Source organism: Marmota marmota, unplaced genomic scaffold (assembly GCF_001458135.2).
Source record: "Marmota marmota marmota unplaced genomic scaffold, marMar, whole genome shotgun sequence".
In the NCBI taxonomy this organism is placed as follows: Eukaryota; Metazoa; Chordata; class Mammalia; order Rodentia; family Sciuridae; genus Marmota; species Marmota marmota.
Genome location: NW_025999896.1, coordinates 379,194 through 394,701, shown reverse-complemented (window position 1 = coordinate 394,701; position 15,508 = coordinate 379,194). Strand labels below are relative to the sequence as shown.

The following is a 15,508-nucleotide window of genomic DNA, read 5'->3' as shown; positions in this document are numbered from 1 at the left end:
TGCATCTAGAGTACACAAACAACTCCTAAAACTCATATGATAAGAGGCAACACTTCTGGAGAGGTAGAGTGAGGATTTCCAAACTTTGCTCCTCCATAAAAGCAATGAGAATACTAGGTAGAAAAATATCAAATATAGTTTTTTGCAGAACTCCAGAAATTAGCCAAAGGCTTGAAAAATTTGAACTAATTGCAAAAAGCATCTGAATTTTGATAGAAATAGTGAGTTTCATAGTAGTTTTCACTTCTCCTATTTCTGTTCTTTTTTTTCCCCCCCAAATCTATGGAAGCCCTGAAAACCAATAGCCAAGCGGCTATGGTGGTTGTGAAAACCAGCAGCCTACTAACAACTGGAGGAGAAGAATAGGTTTGGAGCTATCCAAACATCTCCATTTCAGGAGAATTATTATTTGACCTGTCTGGAAGCTCCCTGGAAACCCCCACTTGCAGCATTCATCTTTATTGTACTCAACTCAGAGCTTGTTCACTGTAAAGAGCTTTTACCAGGGTATTTGTGAAAAACAATCTGACAACTGTTAAACACTAAAACATCTCATGACTGGAATAACAGCTGGGATAAACGAGAGGCTAACCAAAAAATTAAAAAGAAAAGTTGGGAAGTGCTATTTCCATAGTGGCTTTGAAAAACTCTATTGTATTCTTGGGAATCTAGAAGGCCAGGCCCATGTGCAGGGCTGTATACATACCAGAAGATCTGAGAAAATCACCATTTCTCACTTCTGGCTGACCTGAGGCTTTGCACAAGCAGGAAGTGAAAGCTAAAGGAGAGTTTTCACAGCTGTGGCCCTGAAGGCATGCCCAACATGTACAGGGAGCTCCCTGGCCAAGATTGGGAGACCTACTCCAAGGCGTTTAAGAATATCTTTGTGTAGTCATTAGGTATCTACTAAGCTAAAGAATCAGAGATCTCAGTGGTCACCCAGGACAAATACTGATTTTATAGAATTATTTCAGGAAAGTCACTAAGCCAAAAGACAGCAGCATCAGCCAAAGCAAATAGCAGTAGCAAACAACCCTGGGGAAGAGGGAATCTGATTTCCAAAATTGTCCCCCTGTCTGCCCAGTGCTGGACCACTCCCGAGGCAATACTGTCTGAGCTTCCAGAACTCCCTATGTGGCTGGCTAACACCATGTGGGGTCTCCCTTGGCCCAACTTTGCATGTCCCCCAAGCTTTCCCAGGTGTTGATCCCTAGTTAATAGCTCACTCTAGGTTCATCTTGGCATGAGCTTCCAAAACCCCACTGTGTTAGTCAGCTTCCTTTCACTATAGAAAATCCCCTAATATATAAACTCATAAGAGAAAAGATTTATTCTAGCTCACAGTTTTAGGGGTTTCAGTTCATGACCAATTGCCCCACAGCTTTGCACTGGTGGGGAGGCAGCTTATCAAGACTACAAAGTGATTAAGTGTGGCAAAGTGAAACTGGTCACCTCAGGATTGGGGGAAAAAAAGAGAAAGAGGAAGGTATTGGGGTCTTTCTTAGAGGACATATCCCACCCCCCACCCTGGTGAGCCAAAGCCTTCCTACTAGGTCTCACCTCTGAAGGGTTCTGCCACATCCCAATAGCTCCAAGCTGGTGGGGACCAAGTGTCAAGCACATGGACCTATGGAGGACATGCCAAAACCAAACTGCAAACAACCAATGTATGGTTTGGATATGAGGGGCCCCCCAAAAGCTCATGTGTAAGACAATGTAAGAAGTTTCAGAGAGAAGCGATTGGATTGTGAGAGTCTTAAACCAATTAGTGAATTAATCCCTGATGGGATTAACTGATTGGTAACTAGAGGCAAGTGGGGGTGTGGTTATGGAGTATATATGGGGTATCTGCAGTTGGAGTCTCTCTCTGTTTCATAATCACCGTGTCGTGAGCTGCTTCCCTCTGCCACACTCTTCTGCCATGATGTTCTGTCTCACCTTGAGCCCCAAGAAATGGAGCCAGCCTTCTCTGGACTAAGACCTCTGAAACTCTGAGCTCTCAAATAAACTTTTCCTCCCCTACAGTTGTGCTGGTCAGACCTGTTAATCACAGCAGCGAAAAAACTGACTAAAACAACCAACATGTTTACCGATAGGGAAATGCTTTACAAATAAAAGATGGTACATATGATGAAATGAAACACAGATGAACCCAATGAAGAATGGATGTGGAGAAAAATCCCTGATGCATTGTGAATTCAATAATAAAAATTGCAATTTCCAGAATGCAATTCAATTGAAATAGAAAATATAATCTCCAAGGTATCTGCTTTGCTTCTCTCTACTCTGGTTTCTTTTTCTTAAAAGGAATGTGTGTTTGGACTCAGGGCAGCCCCCTTAGGGGGACTGGCAGGGTTCATGGGATGAAATAGAAGCATGTTTGTGAGCACAGTGCAGATGTAGAGAACCAATTCAGGATGTTTGGCAGCACCTCTTTTTCTCTCTCCTGGCTTTGCGATCTTGGATGTGTAACAAAATGTCTCTGACTCTTCGTCTAAAATGCCTCCCAAGGTACTTATGGGAACTGAATGGTTAATAGAAGGGAAGAGTCTGGCATAATATCCTCACAGATTTGATGCTTAATAAAATTTATTGCTTTTCCCGACTCCTTCTCTCTCATTCTAGCCAGGTCGTCCTATTTATTCTCCACCCCCTTCTTTCTTCTCTCTTGCTGGAGTCTGGAGCGGGGGAACTTGTGGTGGAGGACTTCAGAGGATGCTCAGATACTAGGGATTCAGGCTAGCATTAAACAAAAGTAAAGAATAAGCTCCTCTGGACCTGGCGCTACAAAGATGGAGACACCAAGAATTCTGGGAAATTCAGAGATAGGGAGCGAAAGGATGGTGGGGCAGAGTGAAAGGCACTCCTGGTCCTTCTGGTCCAGCTCTTTCTCACATATAAATAAAGATGTTGAAGTCAGGGGAGATGGAATAACAAAAGGTAGTAGACATACCCTGCAGGATGAGAGCAAGCTGGTCCTCCACCCAACTCCCCCACATGCAATCTCTGCCTGTGTTCCAGTTGAAATTTATGCTAAGTATTATTTACTGTCCAAATTGAGGAAGAGGAACATCCCCAAATACAGAATCCTGGGCTTTGGGGCACAAAGACCAATAGGAGCCCATCATGTACATGGCTCTTCCTATAGTCCCTCCCAGCCCAACTCTCCAGGATTTAGTTCTTGCTGCTCTGAATGACTTCCCACTCTGGTTATTGCTGCACAACGAGGCCACGAATCAGACTCCAGGCTTCCCACAGGTAACTGGGCTGGGGATGCCAGTGGGCCCAAGGAGACAGGGAATGGGTTAGAGGAAACAGGGAGAGGGGTTTTTGGTTCTTAGGTGGGAGAAAAGGGGAAGAAATAGGACGGGGGCAGTATGGGATTTAACAATCAAGTGGAGACTTGAGGCTCTATTCTTGTCCCTGGATTCTAGATTGTATCATGCAGCCATAATCCCCAGTCACAGTTCCCATCTCTGGCCCAATTCCAGTCTGATCCTCAGCCCCAGCTCCAGCCTAAGCCCCAAACCGAGCTCCTCCTGTAATGTCAACCTTGGCATTAACCCCAGATCCAACTTGAATCTCAACCCTGAGCCCAACCCCAAACTGAACCTCAGCCCTATTCTATTTCCAGGTTCAGTGCCAAGCTTAGGTCCAGTTCCATCCATGGCTCCAAGGTGACTTCTGATGCCTAATTCTGGCATGTGTCACAGCCTCAAGTCCAGTCCAATTTTAGGCCCAGTCAAAGCAACAGATTTAGCTTCAACTTCACTTCCATGTTAAACCCAACTGAACTTGATTCTGGCCCAAAGCTCAATTCTGACTCCACTTGTAACCTGAACTCCANGGTGGGGTCTGGGCTGGGTGTATGTGTGTGTGGACTGACTCCTGATCTCAAGTCCCTGTTTCCTCCAGGTCAGAGCTTGCAAGAAACCATAACCTCTCTGAAAGCTGAGGTGGAGGATCACAGGCAGGAACTGCTGGCAGGTGAGAGACCTTGTTCTCCAAAAGCATATGGAAGGGTGCGCATGGGAGAAGCATCCTGGTGCTGAGCCCTCTCCCCTCTAGCCCACAGCTTGAACCAGAAGGTAGTTTCAGTGGAGAGCAGCCTGCAGAAACAGGAGCAGGACTTCAAAGCAGGTCAGATGGCTGTTCCAGTGTACCTTGGCATGATGTATTTGTGGGAGCCCAGGAAGATCCTAGTGGGGTGCCTGAGTAGTGGTCACACCCAAAGTACTCTCATCAGTCCCCTGTGTCTGTGTTTCAGGTCAATCTGAGGTGGTCCTGCAAGTACAACGATTGGCAAAGAACCTAGTAACCCTTAATTGCCAGCTGGCCAACCTCAAGAACAATGGTGAGGAGATGGGCAGGCATGGCTGGCTCCACTTCACAATTGATGGTGTGCTAGGCCATTCCTCAGCCTCTCCACCCCATTTTTTTCCCCTCAGGCTCTGCAAAAACCTGCTGCCCCCTTGACTGGTTGGAGCATGAGAGCAGCTGCTACTGGTTCTCTCAATCTGACAGGTCCTGGCCTGAAGCTGACCAGAACTGCCAGTTGCAGAACTCCCACCTGGTGGTGGTCACCTCCTTAGAAGAGCAGGTAAGCCTGGTAGCTCCTCTTATTGGCTGTCTGATGTAAGGGAAAGGTCATCAACCCCTTGTTTTCTCCACAGAAATTCATTGAGAAGCACATGAGCTCTGTGCCCTCCTGGATGGGCCTCACTGACCAAAATGGACCTTGGAGATGGGTGGATGGGACTGACTATGAGAGAGGCTTCAAGTGAGTGTGTGTCCTCTCCTTGGGATTGATCTGGCTTCCAGCCTGTCTTCTGGAAGGTGGGAGGGGCTCATGGGAATGTGGCTGAATCTGACCTCCCTGGGTACACAACTATCTCTTGTCTGCAGGTACTGGAGACCAAATCAGCCTGATGACTGGACAGGGCATGGGCTGGGAGGAGGTGAGGACTGTGCCAGCTTTTCCTATAATGGTCGCTGGAATGATGATGTCTGCCGGAGGCCCTACCATTGGATCTGTGAGATAGAGCTGGGCAAGACCGGCTAGGAGTCTCCCTCTTCTTAAGCTGCCAAAGTCTGGGATTGGAAATCCTCCTTTGTGGGAGTCTCCACCATCTTGTTGATTTTCATCTAGGATTTTAAGGGTACAGTGATTTTGGAAGGAGGGGGAAGTTGAAACCCATGACACTTTTTGCAGTGTGTGAAGCTTATTGTTGACTTCTCTCTCTGTTTTTAAGAATAAAAGGAAAAGTAAAATACACTTAAACATTCTGTTTAACAGCTGTGTGGTTAGTGGGCATTAGGAAATGGGAGGGGCCTGGTTGGCATTGGGAAGACTTGGGCTGGTAGAGGCATCATGAGAACTGAATGGGTTTGGGGCCAGATGGTCTGGTTAGGAGCCCAGTTTTGTTATTCTCAGGTTTTGAGCTTGGGCAAGTTATTCTGTTCTATAAAACTCAGCTACAAGACAGGATTGTTAATGGAGACCACCCACTTCAGCAGAAACCCCAGGGTTGAACCCCCTCATTTGTTGAGTGCTTCAAAATACTTTGAAACTGACTGGTGTCTGCTGCTTCCATGATAGTAACCACAAGTTGCATTCAGAGACAGGTGACAAATACCATGAGTACATACAACCCAGAGTCCCTAAACACATGAGGACAACCTGGACCATGAAAGAGAAGTGAGAGCATTAATAGAATCAATAACCAAGTCTGAGAGTGAGGACAAACCAATTAGGACTTTCAAGACACATACAGAATTATTAACAAAAATGGACAAAGATTTTGTCCATAAATAAGACCTATACTAATTCCAAAAAGAAGCAGTGCTCTGACCATAATAGAACAGTTAGAAATGAACTCAAAAGTACATTCTAATAAGGATGTATCAACGTGTAATTTTCTCACTACCTTTCTAAATAATTTTGGGTTTTAGAGAAAAGTCAGAATGAAAAAGTCAAGTGGTCAGAAATGAATGAGAGCACCACTTGCTGACACTGTGGGATGGTCTAGGCAGTTCTCAGGAGGAGGTACATGAAGCCATTACATTTATTAAAAATTGAGAATGGCGGAATTGGAATAAGTATGTTTTAACTCAAGAAGTCTGGAAAAGAATAGCCAAATAAATCCCCTCAAATAGAAGAAAGAAATTTATGAAATATGAGCAAAAATTAATGAACTAGAAAATAAAAATATAGATATGATCAAGAGAAGAAAAATCTGATTCTTGGAAAAGGTGCCTAAAATAAATATGAAGAAGAAAAAAAGGAGCCACAGACACTAGTTTAGAAAGCTGAGAGGTTGCATAAGTACAGATGTAGTGGATATGATAATAAAACACTAAAAAGATGTTAAAATTTACAAAGTTGATTAAAAAACACAATATGATACCATTACATATTCTACAAAGTGTCAAAAATGGAAAGGATAAAATCAATTATTTCTCAGTATGATGAGTAACTTTTACACTTTTGATGAAAGTTTAAATTGTTACAACCACCTCAGAAAGTATCGGGCAGTATGTACTATGTATATCCTATGACTCAGCAATTTCATTTGTGGATAAATAAAAGAGAAATGTATACATGAATTCACCAAAAGACAGGTACAAAAATGTTTATGATAGTATTATTTTAAATAGTGGAAAACTGGCTGGGCTTGGTAGCACATGCCTATGATCCATCCCAGTGGCTCTGGAGCCTGAGACAGGAGTATCTAGAATTCCAAGCCAGCCTCAGCCAAAGTGAGGCACTAAGCAACTCAGTAAGATCCTGCCTATCAGTAAAATACAAAATAGGGCTAGGGATGTGGCTCAGTGGCTGAGTGCTCCTGAGTTCAATCCCAAGTACCCCCAAAACAAAATTGAAAAACTGAAAATAAACCAAATGCTCATATATGGCTGGTGAGATTAATTGTGCCATGCTTGTGAAATGGAAAATCATGCAGCAATAAGAATGAATAAACTGTGAATATGCAACAACATGGATGGGTTTAGAAACATCATGTTACGTGAAAGAAGTCAAGCTAACAGAGTGCTATTATATGGTAGCATTCATATATATTTCAGAACAGTCAAAATTATTTTATAATGTTATAAATCATCATGGTGGCTACCCTTGGGAAGGTATTTATCACTGCAAGTTAGTGGAGAGGCTTCTGAGGTGCTGCCAACGTTGTTTCTTGAACTTGATATTGGTTGCATGAGTTCATTTTGTGCAAATTCATTGAGTAGTAAATTTATTATCTCTGTACTTTTAAGTGGACACTACATTTGAATAAAATTTACAACAAAACGAATATAATGTAAATAAAATGATATAAAAATTACGTACAACATATGGGTGCCTGCTTTCATTGGTACTATTTAAAGTTTTTTGGAGCTAATGCCATAACATACAAAATGCTGTATATAAATGCAGGAATCAGTAAGAATAATAACATATGTTTTTGTTGCTGGATAAAAGATAAATACAATTAAGTACTTTACTTTAGCAACTTGTTAATTGTAGAAGAAACATCTATTAAATGTTTTGACATTGTCCATTGAATGAAAAGTCACAGGCTATGAGAATATATTTGTAAATCACGTGCCTAATAAAGGACTTGCATCTAGGGTATACAACAACTCCTAAAACTCATATGATAAGAGGCAACAGTTCTGGAGAGGTAGAGTGAGGATTTCCAAAATCTTCTCCTTCGGAAAAGCAATGAGATTACTGGGTTGAAAAAAATATCAAAATATACTTTCTTGCAGAACTCCAGAAATTAGTCAAAGTCTTGAAATATTTGAAGTGACTAATTGCAAAAAGCATCTGAATTTTGATAGAAATGTGAGTTTCATAGTAGTTTTCACTTCTCCTATTCCTGTTCTTTTTTTTTCTCTTCCTCAAATCTGTGGAAGCCCTGAAAACCAATAGCCAAGCAGCTATGGTGGTTGTGAAAACCAGCAGCCTATTAACAACTGGAGGAGAAGAATAGGTTTGGAGCTATCCAAACATCTCCATTCCAGGAGAATTATTATTTGACCTGTCTGGAAGCTCCCTGGAAACCCCCACTTGCAACATTCATCTTTATTGAACTCGACTCAGAGCTTGTTCACTGTAAAGAGTTTTACCAGGTATTTGTCAAAAACAATCTGACAATTGTTAAACACTAAAACAGCTCAAGACTGGGATAACAGCTGGGATAAACGAGAGGCTAACCAAAAAATTAAAAAGAAAAGTTGGGAAGTGCTATTTCCATAGTGGCTTTGAAAAACTCTATTGTATTCTTGGGAATCTAGAAGGCCAGGCCCATGTGCAGGGCTGTATACATGCAGGAAGATCTGAGAAAATCACCATTTCTCACTTCTGGCTGACCTGAGGCTTTGCACAAGCAGGAAGTGAAGGCTAAAGGAGAGTTTTCACAGCTGTGGCCCTGAAGGCATGCCCAACATGTACACGGAACTCCCTGGCAAGGACTGGGAGACCTACTCCAAGGCGTTTAAGAATATCTTTGTGTAGTCATTAGGTATCTACTAAGCTAAAGAATCAGAGATCTCAGTGGTCACCCAGGACAAATACTGATTTTATAGAATTATTTCAGGAAAGTCACTAAGCCAAAAGACAGCAGCATCAGCCAAAGCAAATAGCAGTAGCAAACAACCCTGGGGAAGAGGGAATCTGATTTCCAAAATTGTCCCCCTGTCTGCCCAGTGCTGGACCACTCCCGAGGCAATACTGTCTGAGCTTCCAGAACTCCCTATGTGGCTGGCTAACACCATGTCAGGTCTCCCTCGGCCCAACTTTGCATGTCCCCCAAGCTTTCCCAGGTGTTGATCCCTAGTTAATAGCTCACTCCAGGTTCATCTTGGCATGAGCTTCCAAAACCCCACTGTGTTAGTCAGCTTCCTTTCACTATAGAAAATCCCCTAGCATATAAACTCATAAGAGAAAAGATTTATTCTAGCTCACAGTTTTAGGGGTTTCAGTTCATGATCAATTGCCCCACAGCTTTGCACTGGTGGGGAGGCAGCTTATCAAGACTACAAAGTGATTAAGTGTGGCAAAGTGAAACTGGTCACCTCAGGACTGGGAGAAAAAAGAGAAAGAGGAAGGTATTGGGGTCTCTCTTAGAGGCTATACCCCACCCCCCACCCTGTTCAGCCAAAGCCTTCCTACTAGGCCTCACCTCTGAAGGGTTCTGCCACCTTCCAATAACTCCAAGCTGGTGGGGACCAAGTGTCAAGCACATGGGCCTATGGAGGACATGCCAAAACCAAACTGCAAACATCCAATGTTATGGCTTGGAGATGAGGTGCCCTCCAAAAGCTCATGTGTGAGACAATGTAAGAAGTTTCAGAGAAAAGCGATTAGATTGTGAGAGTCTTAAACCAATTAGTGAATTAATCCCTGATGGGATTAACTGATTGGTAACTAGAGGCAGGTGGGGTGTGGCTATGGAATATATATGGGGTATCTGGAGTTGGAGTCTCTCTCTGCTTCATGATCATTGTGACATGAGCTGCTTCCCTCTGCCACACTATTTTGCCATGATGTTCTGTCTCACCTTGAGCCCCAAGCAATGGAGTCAGTTGTCTATGGACTAAGACCTCTGAAATGTGAGTCCTCAAATAAACTTTTTCTCCCCTACATTTGTGCTGGTCAGACCCGTTAGTCACAGCAACGAAAAAACTAAAACAACCAACATGTTTACCGGTAGGGAAATGCTTTACAAATAAAAGATGGTACATATGATGAAATGAAACACAGATGAACCCAATGGAGAACGGATGTGGAGAAAAATCCCTGATACATTGTGAATTCAATAATAAAAAAGGCAAGTTCCAGAATGCAATTAAATTGAAATAGAAAATATAATCTCCAAGGTATCTGCTTTGCTTCTCTCTACTCTGGTTTCTTTTTCTTAAAAGGAATGTGTGTTTGGACTCAGGGCAGCCCCCTTAGGGGGACTGGCAGGGTTCATGGGATGAAATAGAAGCATGTTTGTGAGCACAGTGCAGATGCAGAGAACCAATTCAGGATGTTTGGCAGCACCTCTTTTTCTCTCTTCCTGGTTTTTTTTTTTTTTTTAGAGAGAGAGAGAGAGAGAGAGAGAGAGAGAGAGAGAGAATTTTAATATTTATTTTTTAGTTTTCAGCGGACACAACATCTTTGTTTGTATGTGGTGCTGAGGATCGAACCCGGGACGCATGCATGCCAGGCAAGCGCGCTGCCGCTTGAGCCACATCCCCAGCCCTCCCTTCCTGCTTTGTGATCTTGGATGTGTAACAAAATGTCTCTGACTCTTCGTCTAAAATGCCTCCCAAGGTACTTATGGAAACTGAATGGTTAATAGAAGGGAAGAGTCTGGCATAATACCCTCACAGATTTGATGCTTAATAAAATTTGCTGCTTTTCCTGACTCCTTCTCTCTCATTCTAGCCAGGTCGTCCTATTTATTCTCCATCCCCTTCTTTCTTTCCTCTTGGTGGAGTGAGGAGAGTGAGTCTGGAGTTGGGGAGCTCCGTGGTTGAGGCCTCAGAGGATGCTCAGATATGAGGGATTCAGGCTAGCATTAAACAAAAGCAAAGAATAAGCTCCTCTGGACCTGGCGCTACAAAGATGGAGACACCAAGAATTCTGGGAAATTCAGAGATAGGAGTGAAAGGATGGATGGGGCAGAGTGAAAGGTACTCCTGGCCCCTTCTGGTTCAAGTCTTTCTCACATATAAATAAAAATGAAGAAATCATGGGAGCTGGAATAACAAAATGTAGTAGACACACCCTGCAGGATGAGAGCAAGCTGGTCCTCCACCCAACTCCCCCACATGCAATCTCTGCCTGTGTTCCAGTTGAAATGTATTCTAAGTATTATTTACTGTCCAAATTGAGGAAGAGGAACATCCCCAAATACAGAATCCTGGGCTTTGGGGCACAAAGACCAATAGGAGCCCATCATGTACATGGCTCTTCCTATAGTCCCTCCCAGCCCAACTCTCCAGGATTTAGTTCTTGCTGCTCTGAGTGACTTCCCACTCTGGTTATTGCTGCACAAGGAGGCCACGAATCACAGACTCCAGGCTTCCCACAGGTAACTGGGCTGGGGATGCCAGTGGGCCCAAGGAGACAGGGAATGGGTTAGAGGAAACAGGGAGAGGGGGCTTTGGTTCTTAGTTGGGAGAAAAGGGGAAGAAATATAATGGGGGCAATGTGGTATTTAGCAACCAAGTGGAGACTTGAGTCTCTATTCCTGTCCCTGGATTCTAGATTGTATTATGCAGCCATAATCCCCAGTGACAGTTCCCATCTCTGGCCCAATTCCAGTCTGATCCTCAGCCCCAACTCCAGCCTCAGTCCCAAACCCAGCTTCTCCTGTAATGTCAACCTCGGCATCAATCCCAGATCCAACTTGAATCTCAACACTGAGCCCACCCTCAAACTGAACCTCAGCCCTATTCTATTTCCAGGTTCAGTGCCAAGCTTAGGTCCAGTTCCATCCATGGCTCCAAGGTGACTTCTGATGCCAAATTCTGGCATATGACATAGCCTCAAGCCCAGTCCAGTTTTAGGCCCAGTCAAAGCAATAGATTTTGCTTCAACTTCACCTTCAATGTTACTCTCAACTCAACTTGATCCTAGCCCAAAGCCCAATCCTGATTCCATTTCTAACCCTAGTAGGAAATTAAGACCCATTTGATACTAGTCCTAAACTGGGCTCATTCTCACCTCAACACTTGCTTTTCCTATAGCCCCACCCTGATTCCAGCCTATTTTTTGGCCCCAGCTTCCCCACAACCTGAACCTCTCTCAGTTTCATCTCTCACAGCCTCAGGGACTACATTGGTCCAAGCATGACAATGGAGTATGAAAATCTCCAGCACTTGGGGAGTGAGGAGAAAAACCAGGAGATTAGAAAAGGTAAGAGGACAGGAGAAGTGTCCTCTACTAAGATGCACTCTTCTTATGTCTAGCAGGATTTCTACTGTCACATCATGTCTCACCTCTACCATGTCCAATGTTGGGCCCCCCACTTTGAGGGGGTCAGTCCCAGGACTCTGAGAGCCCAATGTGAAGAGGACTCAAGGTCTTCAGAAAAACAGGGATAGGGAAGACCTCTGTGGACCTGGTCTCCTGTTATATATGGGGAGGGGATGAGAGGTATCCATTGCAGGTAGTGGGTTTGGAAGAGAAACTTATATATTTGCACACCAGGTCATGCAGATGTAGGTGAATCTCCTAATGGACTGATCAGGTCATGATGATACCTCCTCCATCTCCATGAGATCTCATATTTCTCTGTTATCCATGTCTGTGTCTGGTTTCTAGGGTTGGGTTCATGGGTATCTCAGAATATGAGAAGCCTGTGTGACTGAAGACTTGTGCTGGTCATAAGGGGTCAAAGGCATGGGTAGTCTCCATCCCGCAATCCCTCTCCTCATTTCCCCAAGCATTACCAGGCCCTGCCTTCATTCCCAGATAGGTCCTTGGGCCCCCTCCTCTGTCTCTGGTATATCCTGGATCTCTCTTTTCCTGATACCCTCTTCTCTTTCAGCACCTCCACCCCAGGTTGGCCTCTGGCATATCTGCTCTGAGCCTCGTCTCATCCTGTTCTCCCTGGGCCTTAGTCTCCTGCTGTTGGTGGTTATCTGTGTGATCAGATCCCAAAGTGGGTACTCCAGGAATACACAGGGAAGAGAGAAATCAAGGGGCTGTGGAGGGGCAGGGATGGGGATAATGGCAAGAACCCCAGCAGAAGCAGCAATGGGCACAGTGGGGCAGTGTGGGGCACCATTGAGGGGTCATAATTGGGTGGTTGATGAGAACAGTGGTAGTGAAGGAGCCATGATTGGAATGGCTGCTGGCTGTGTCACTTATTAGTTGGGTTTTGTAGTTGAATTACTTCTCCTTATTGTGTGATATTGGATAACCACAGTGCCTGCCCCTCTGGCTTGCTGTGAGGACTGAATGAGACAATGTGTGTAAAGGGTCCTGCCTTGTGCTGGCAGAGAGGACCTGATCAATCTGATCATCTCATTCCCCTCATCAGATTCCAAGTTACACAGGGACCTGGGCACCCTGAGGACAACTTTCAGCAATTTCAGTGTAGACACAGGGGCCAATGTCCAGGCACTGACCTCCCATGGTGAGCTGGGCTTGGGTGGGGTCTGGGCTGGGTGTATGTGTGTGTGGACTGACTCCTGATCTCAAGTCCCTGTTTCCTCCAGGTCAGAGCTTGCAAGAAACCATAACCTCTCTGAAAGCTGAGGTGGAGGATCACAGGCAGGAACTGCTGGCAGGTGAGAGACCTTGTTCTCCAAAAGCATATGGAAGGGTGTGCATGGGAGAAGCATCCTGGTGCTGAGCCCTCTCCCCTCTAGCCCACAGCTTGAACCTGAAGGTGGTTTCTGTGTGGACAGCAGCCTGCAGAAACAGAAGCAGGAATTCAAAGCAGGTCAGATGGCTCTTACAGTGCATTTGGGCATGGTATATTCATGGGAAAGCAGGAAGTTTCTGAGATTGGGTCCCATGCAGGGTATCTTAGCCTTAGGTACTCCCTCAACAGAGGCTGTGCCCAGAACACTGTCCCTCTCTCTTCTATGTGTGTGCCAGATCAATCTGAGATGCTTCGGTGAGTCCAGCAACTCCCAAAGGAACCAAAATTCTTAACTTTCCAACTGACCAATCTCAAGTGCAAAGGTGAGGAGGATTTGGGTGTGGCTGTCCCCGTTTTCCTGCCGGTGGCCCTCTGGGCAGCTTCTCAACCTCTTCTTCTTTCTTCTCCTCAGGCTTTGAAAAGTCCTGCTGTCCCCTTAACTGGCTGGAGCATGAGGGCAGCTGCTAGTGGATCTCTCAATTTGGGATGTCCTGGAGGGAGGCTGACAAGTACTACCAGCTGGAGAATGCCCACCTGGTGGTTATCAATTCTAGGGAGGATCAGGTAGAACCTCTTGTCTTTAGTTCCCAAGACATGTCTCATTTAGGGAAATGGTTAACAACCTTGACTATACATTGGAACCACCCCTGAGCCTTAGTAACTATTTCCATCTGAACCATGCCCTCAGAAATTTAATTGGCCTGAGCATTGGAATAAATATGTGAAATGCCTCAATTGAATTAATGCTTAAAGTTCAGTACCTAGTCTATGAAGTTGGCTTGGATGAGTAAAAATCACCTTTGCCTTTCTCTCACCCCAGGATTTTTCCAGGGACTTAAAGCCTCCTCCTATACCTGAATAGGCCTTAGTGTCCTTGAAAGAGTTCAGAAATGGATGAACAGGACCAACTATGGCACCAACTTCAAGGGAGTACCCCCTGGTTTTCTGTGCCCCATGTCCTTAACCAGCTCTGCTCCTCAGGAATCTGATCTAGATGCCTTCTTCCCAGACCTAAATCCTGCTCCACCCATCCTTCCTGGCTTGCTGTTGTTCTCTCCCCTCAGGAACTGGATGCCAACCAGCCAGATGATTGGCATGGGCACAGGCTGGGTGCAGGCAAGGATTGTGCCAACTTACCTAGATAGCAAGTGGAATGACAATGTCTGCCAGAAACCCTACCCGTGGGTCTGTTAAGTCAACCTGAGCAAGGACAGCTGGGAGTTACTGAGATGCTTCTTTTAGACCACTAGGCCGTGGAAATGGCAGTGGAGAGGGCTTCTTCCCCAGAGATCCCTACCAAGACCTATCTGGGAGACGAATAAGCCCTGAGAGACTAGAAGCACTATCATCCTGAATTTTTTCTCTTTAACCTTAAAAATACAATAAGAGTTCCTGAGGTCCTCCCCCCCCAACTTTTAAAATCAATTTTATTGAGTATAACTGTTTTACACAGCAAAATGTACCTATTTAAAGTGCAGAGATGACTTTTGACAAATAGAAACACCTAGTTAATAACTACTCCAATCAAGATATAGGACATTTCTATCAGACCCCAAAGTTTCCTTATTTCCCTTTGCAATCTAACTGCCTCCCCTCCCCCAGGCAAGTAATAATCTGTTTTATTTCACTTTTGATTGGTTTTGTCTGTTTTAGAATTTCATATAAACAAAACCATATACTATATGCTATTTTGAGAGACCTTATATGTTTTGTGTAATCTGATTTTTAGCAACCTAAAAATGGCAGAGCAGAGAAACTACGTGAGGCCTTGGAAAGTCCTATATTATTGTAAAAGAGCATTTTCTTCTCATATAGATTTGAATTCACATCTTTTTGTCACTTAAAAGCTGTGCAAACTTAGGATGATCAGGAGAGCACATGGGGCACATGATGATCAGGAGAGACATGGGGCACAGAAAACCAGGGGTACTCCCTTGAAGTTGGTGCCATAGTTGGTCCTGTTCATCCATTTCTGGATTCTTTCAAGGACACTAAGGCCTATTCAGGTATAGGAGAAGGCTTTAAATCCCTGGAAAAATCCTGGGGTGATAGGCAATGTTTAATTTCTCTGAAGATCCCAGAGTTGTTGAAAGTAGATAATATTCCTAGGTGTATCAGTCAGATATTGCTGTGTAACA

At 44.4% G+C, this 15,508-nt stretch overlaps 2 protein-coding genes across 6 annotated transcripts; both read left to right on the top strand.

The window, feature by feature from the left end:
* Positions 1-3,126: 3,126 nt before the first annotated feature.
* LOC107158063 (C-type lectin domain family 10 member A-like) lies at positions 3,127-5,273 on the top strand. The gene is made up of 7 exons (XM_015504508.2): positions 3,127-3,258; positions 3,813-3,987; positions 4,069-4,140; positions 4,268-4,354; positions 4,449-4,600; positions 4,674-4,780; positions 4,906-5,273. The coding sequence occupies exons 1-7, from the start codon at positions 3,127-3,129 to the stop codon at positions 5,060-5,062; spliced, it is 882 nt and encodes a 293-aa protein (XP_015359994.1). The 3' UTR covers positions 5,063-5,273.
* Positions 5,274-10,935: 5,662 nt separating this feature from the next.
* LOC107158112 (C-type lectin domain family 10 member A-like) lies at positions 10,936-14,105 on the top strand. 5 transcript variants are annotated; one of them, XM_048797946.1, is made up of 8 exons: positions 10,936-11,087; positions 11,823-11,914; positions 12,549-12,662; positions 13,044-13,139; positions 13,222-13,293; positions 13,375-13,448; positions 13,607-13,693; positions 13,783-14,105. In XM_048797946.1, exons 1-7 carry the CDS (start codon positions 10,954-10,956, stop codon positions 13,661-13,663), a joined length of 639 nt encoding a protein of 212 aa, XP_048653903.1. In that variant the 5' UTR covers positions 10,936-10,953; the 3' UTR covers positions 13,664-13,693; positions 13,783-14,105. The 5 variants fall into 5 exon arrangements, with proteins under 5 accessions (XP_048653903.1, XP_048653902.1, XP_048653907.1 ...); XM_048797945.1 differs by having other exon boundaries at positions 11,808-11,914; XM_048797950.1 differs by lacking the exon at positions 12,549-12,662.
* The last annotated feature ends 1,403 nt before the right edge of the window (positions 14,106-15,508 follow it).

Bases quoted from the DNA above. Each gene is read 5' to 3' on its own strand.
- LOC107158112 (XM_048797945.1), top strand. From the start codon at position 10,954: ATGTACATGGCTCTTCCTATAGTCCCTCCCAGCCCAACTCTCCAGGAT. The intron at 12,663-13,043 runs GTGGGTACTCCA...TCCCCTCATCAG, and splicing joins CTGTGTGATCAGATCCCAAA to ATTCCAAGTTACACAGGGAC. The intron at 13,294-13,374 runs GTGAGAGACCTT...TCTCCCCTCTAG, and splicing joins CAGGCAGGAACTGCTGGCAG to CCCACAGCTTGAACCTGAAG.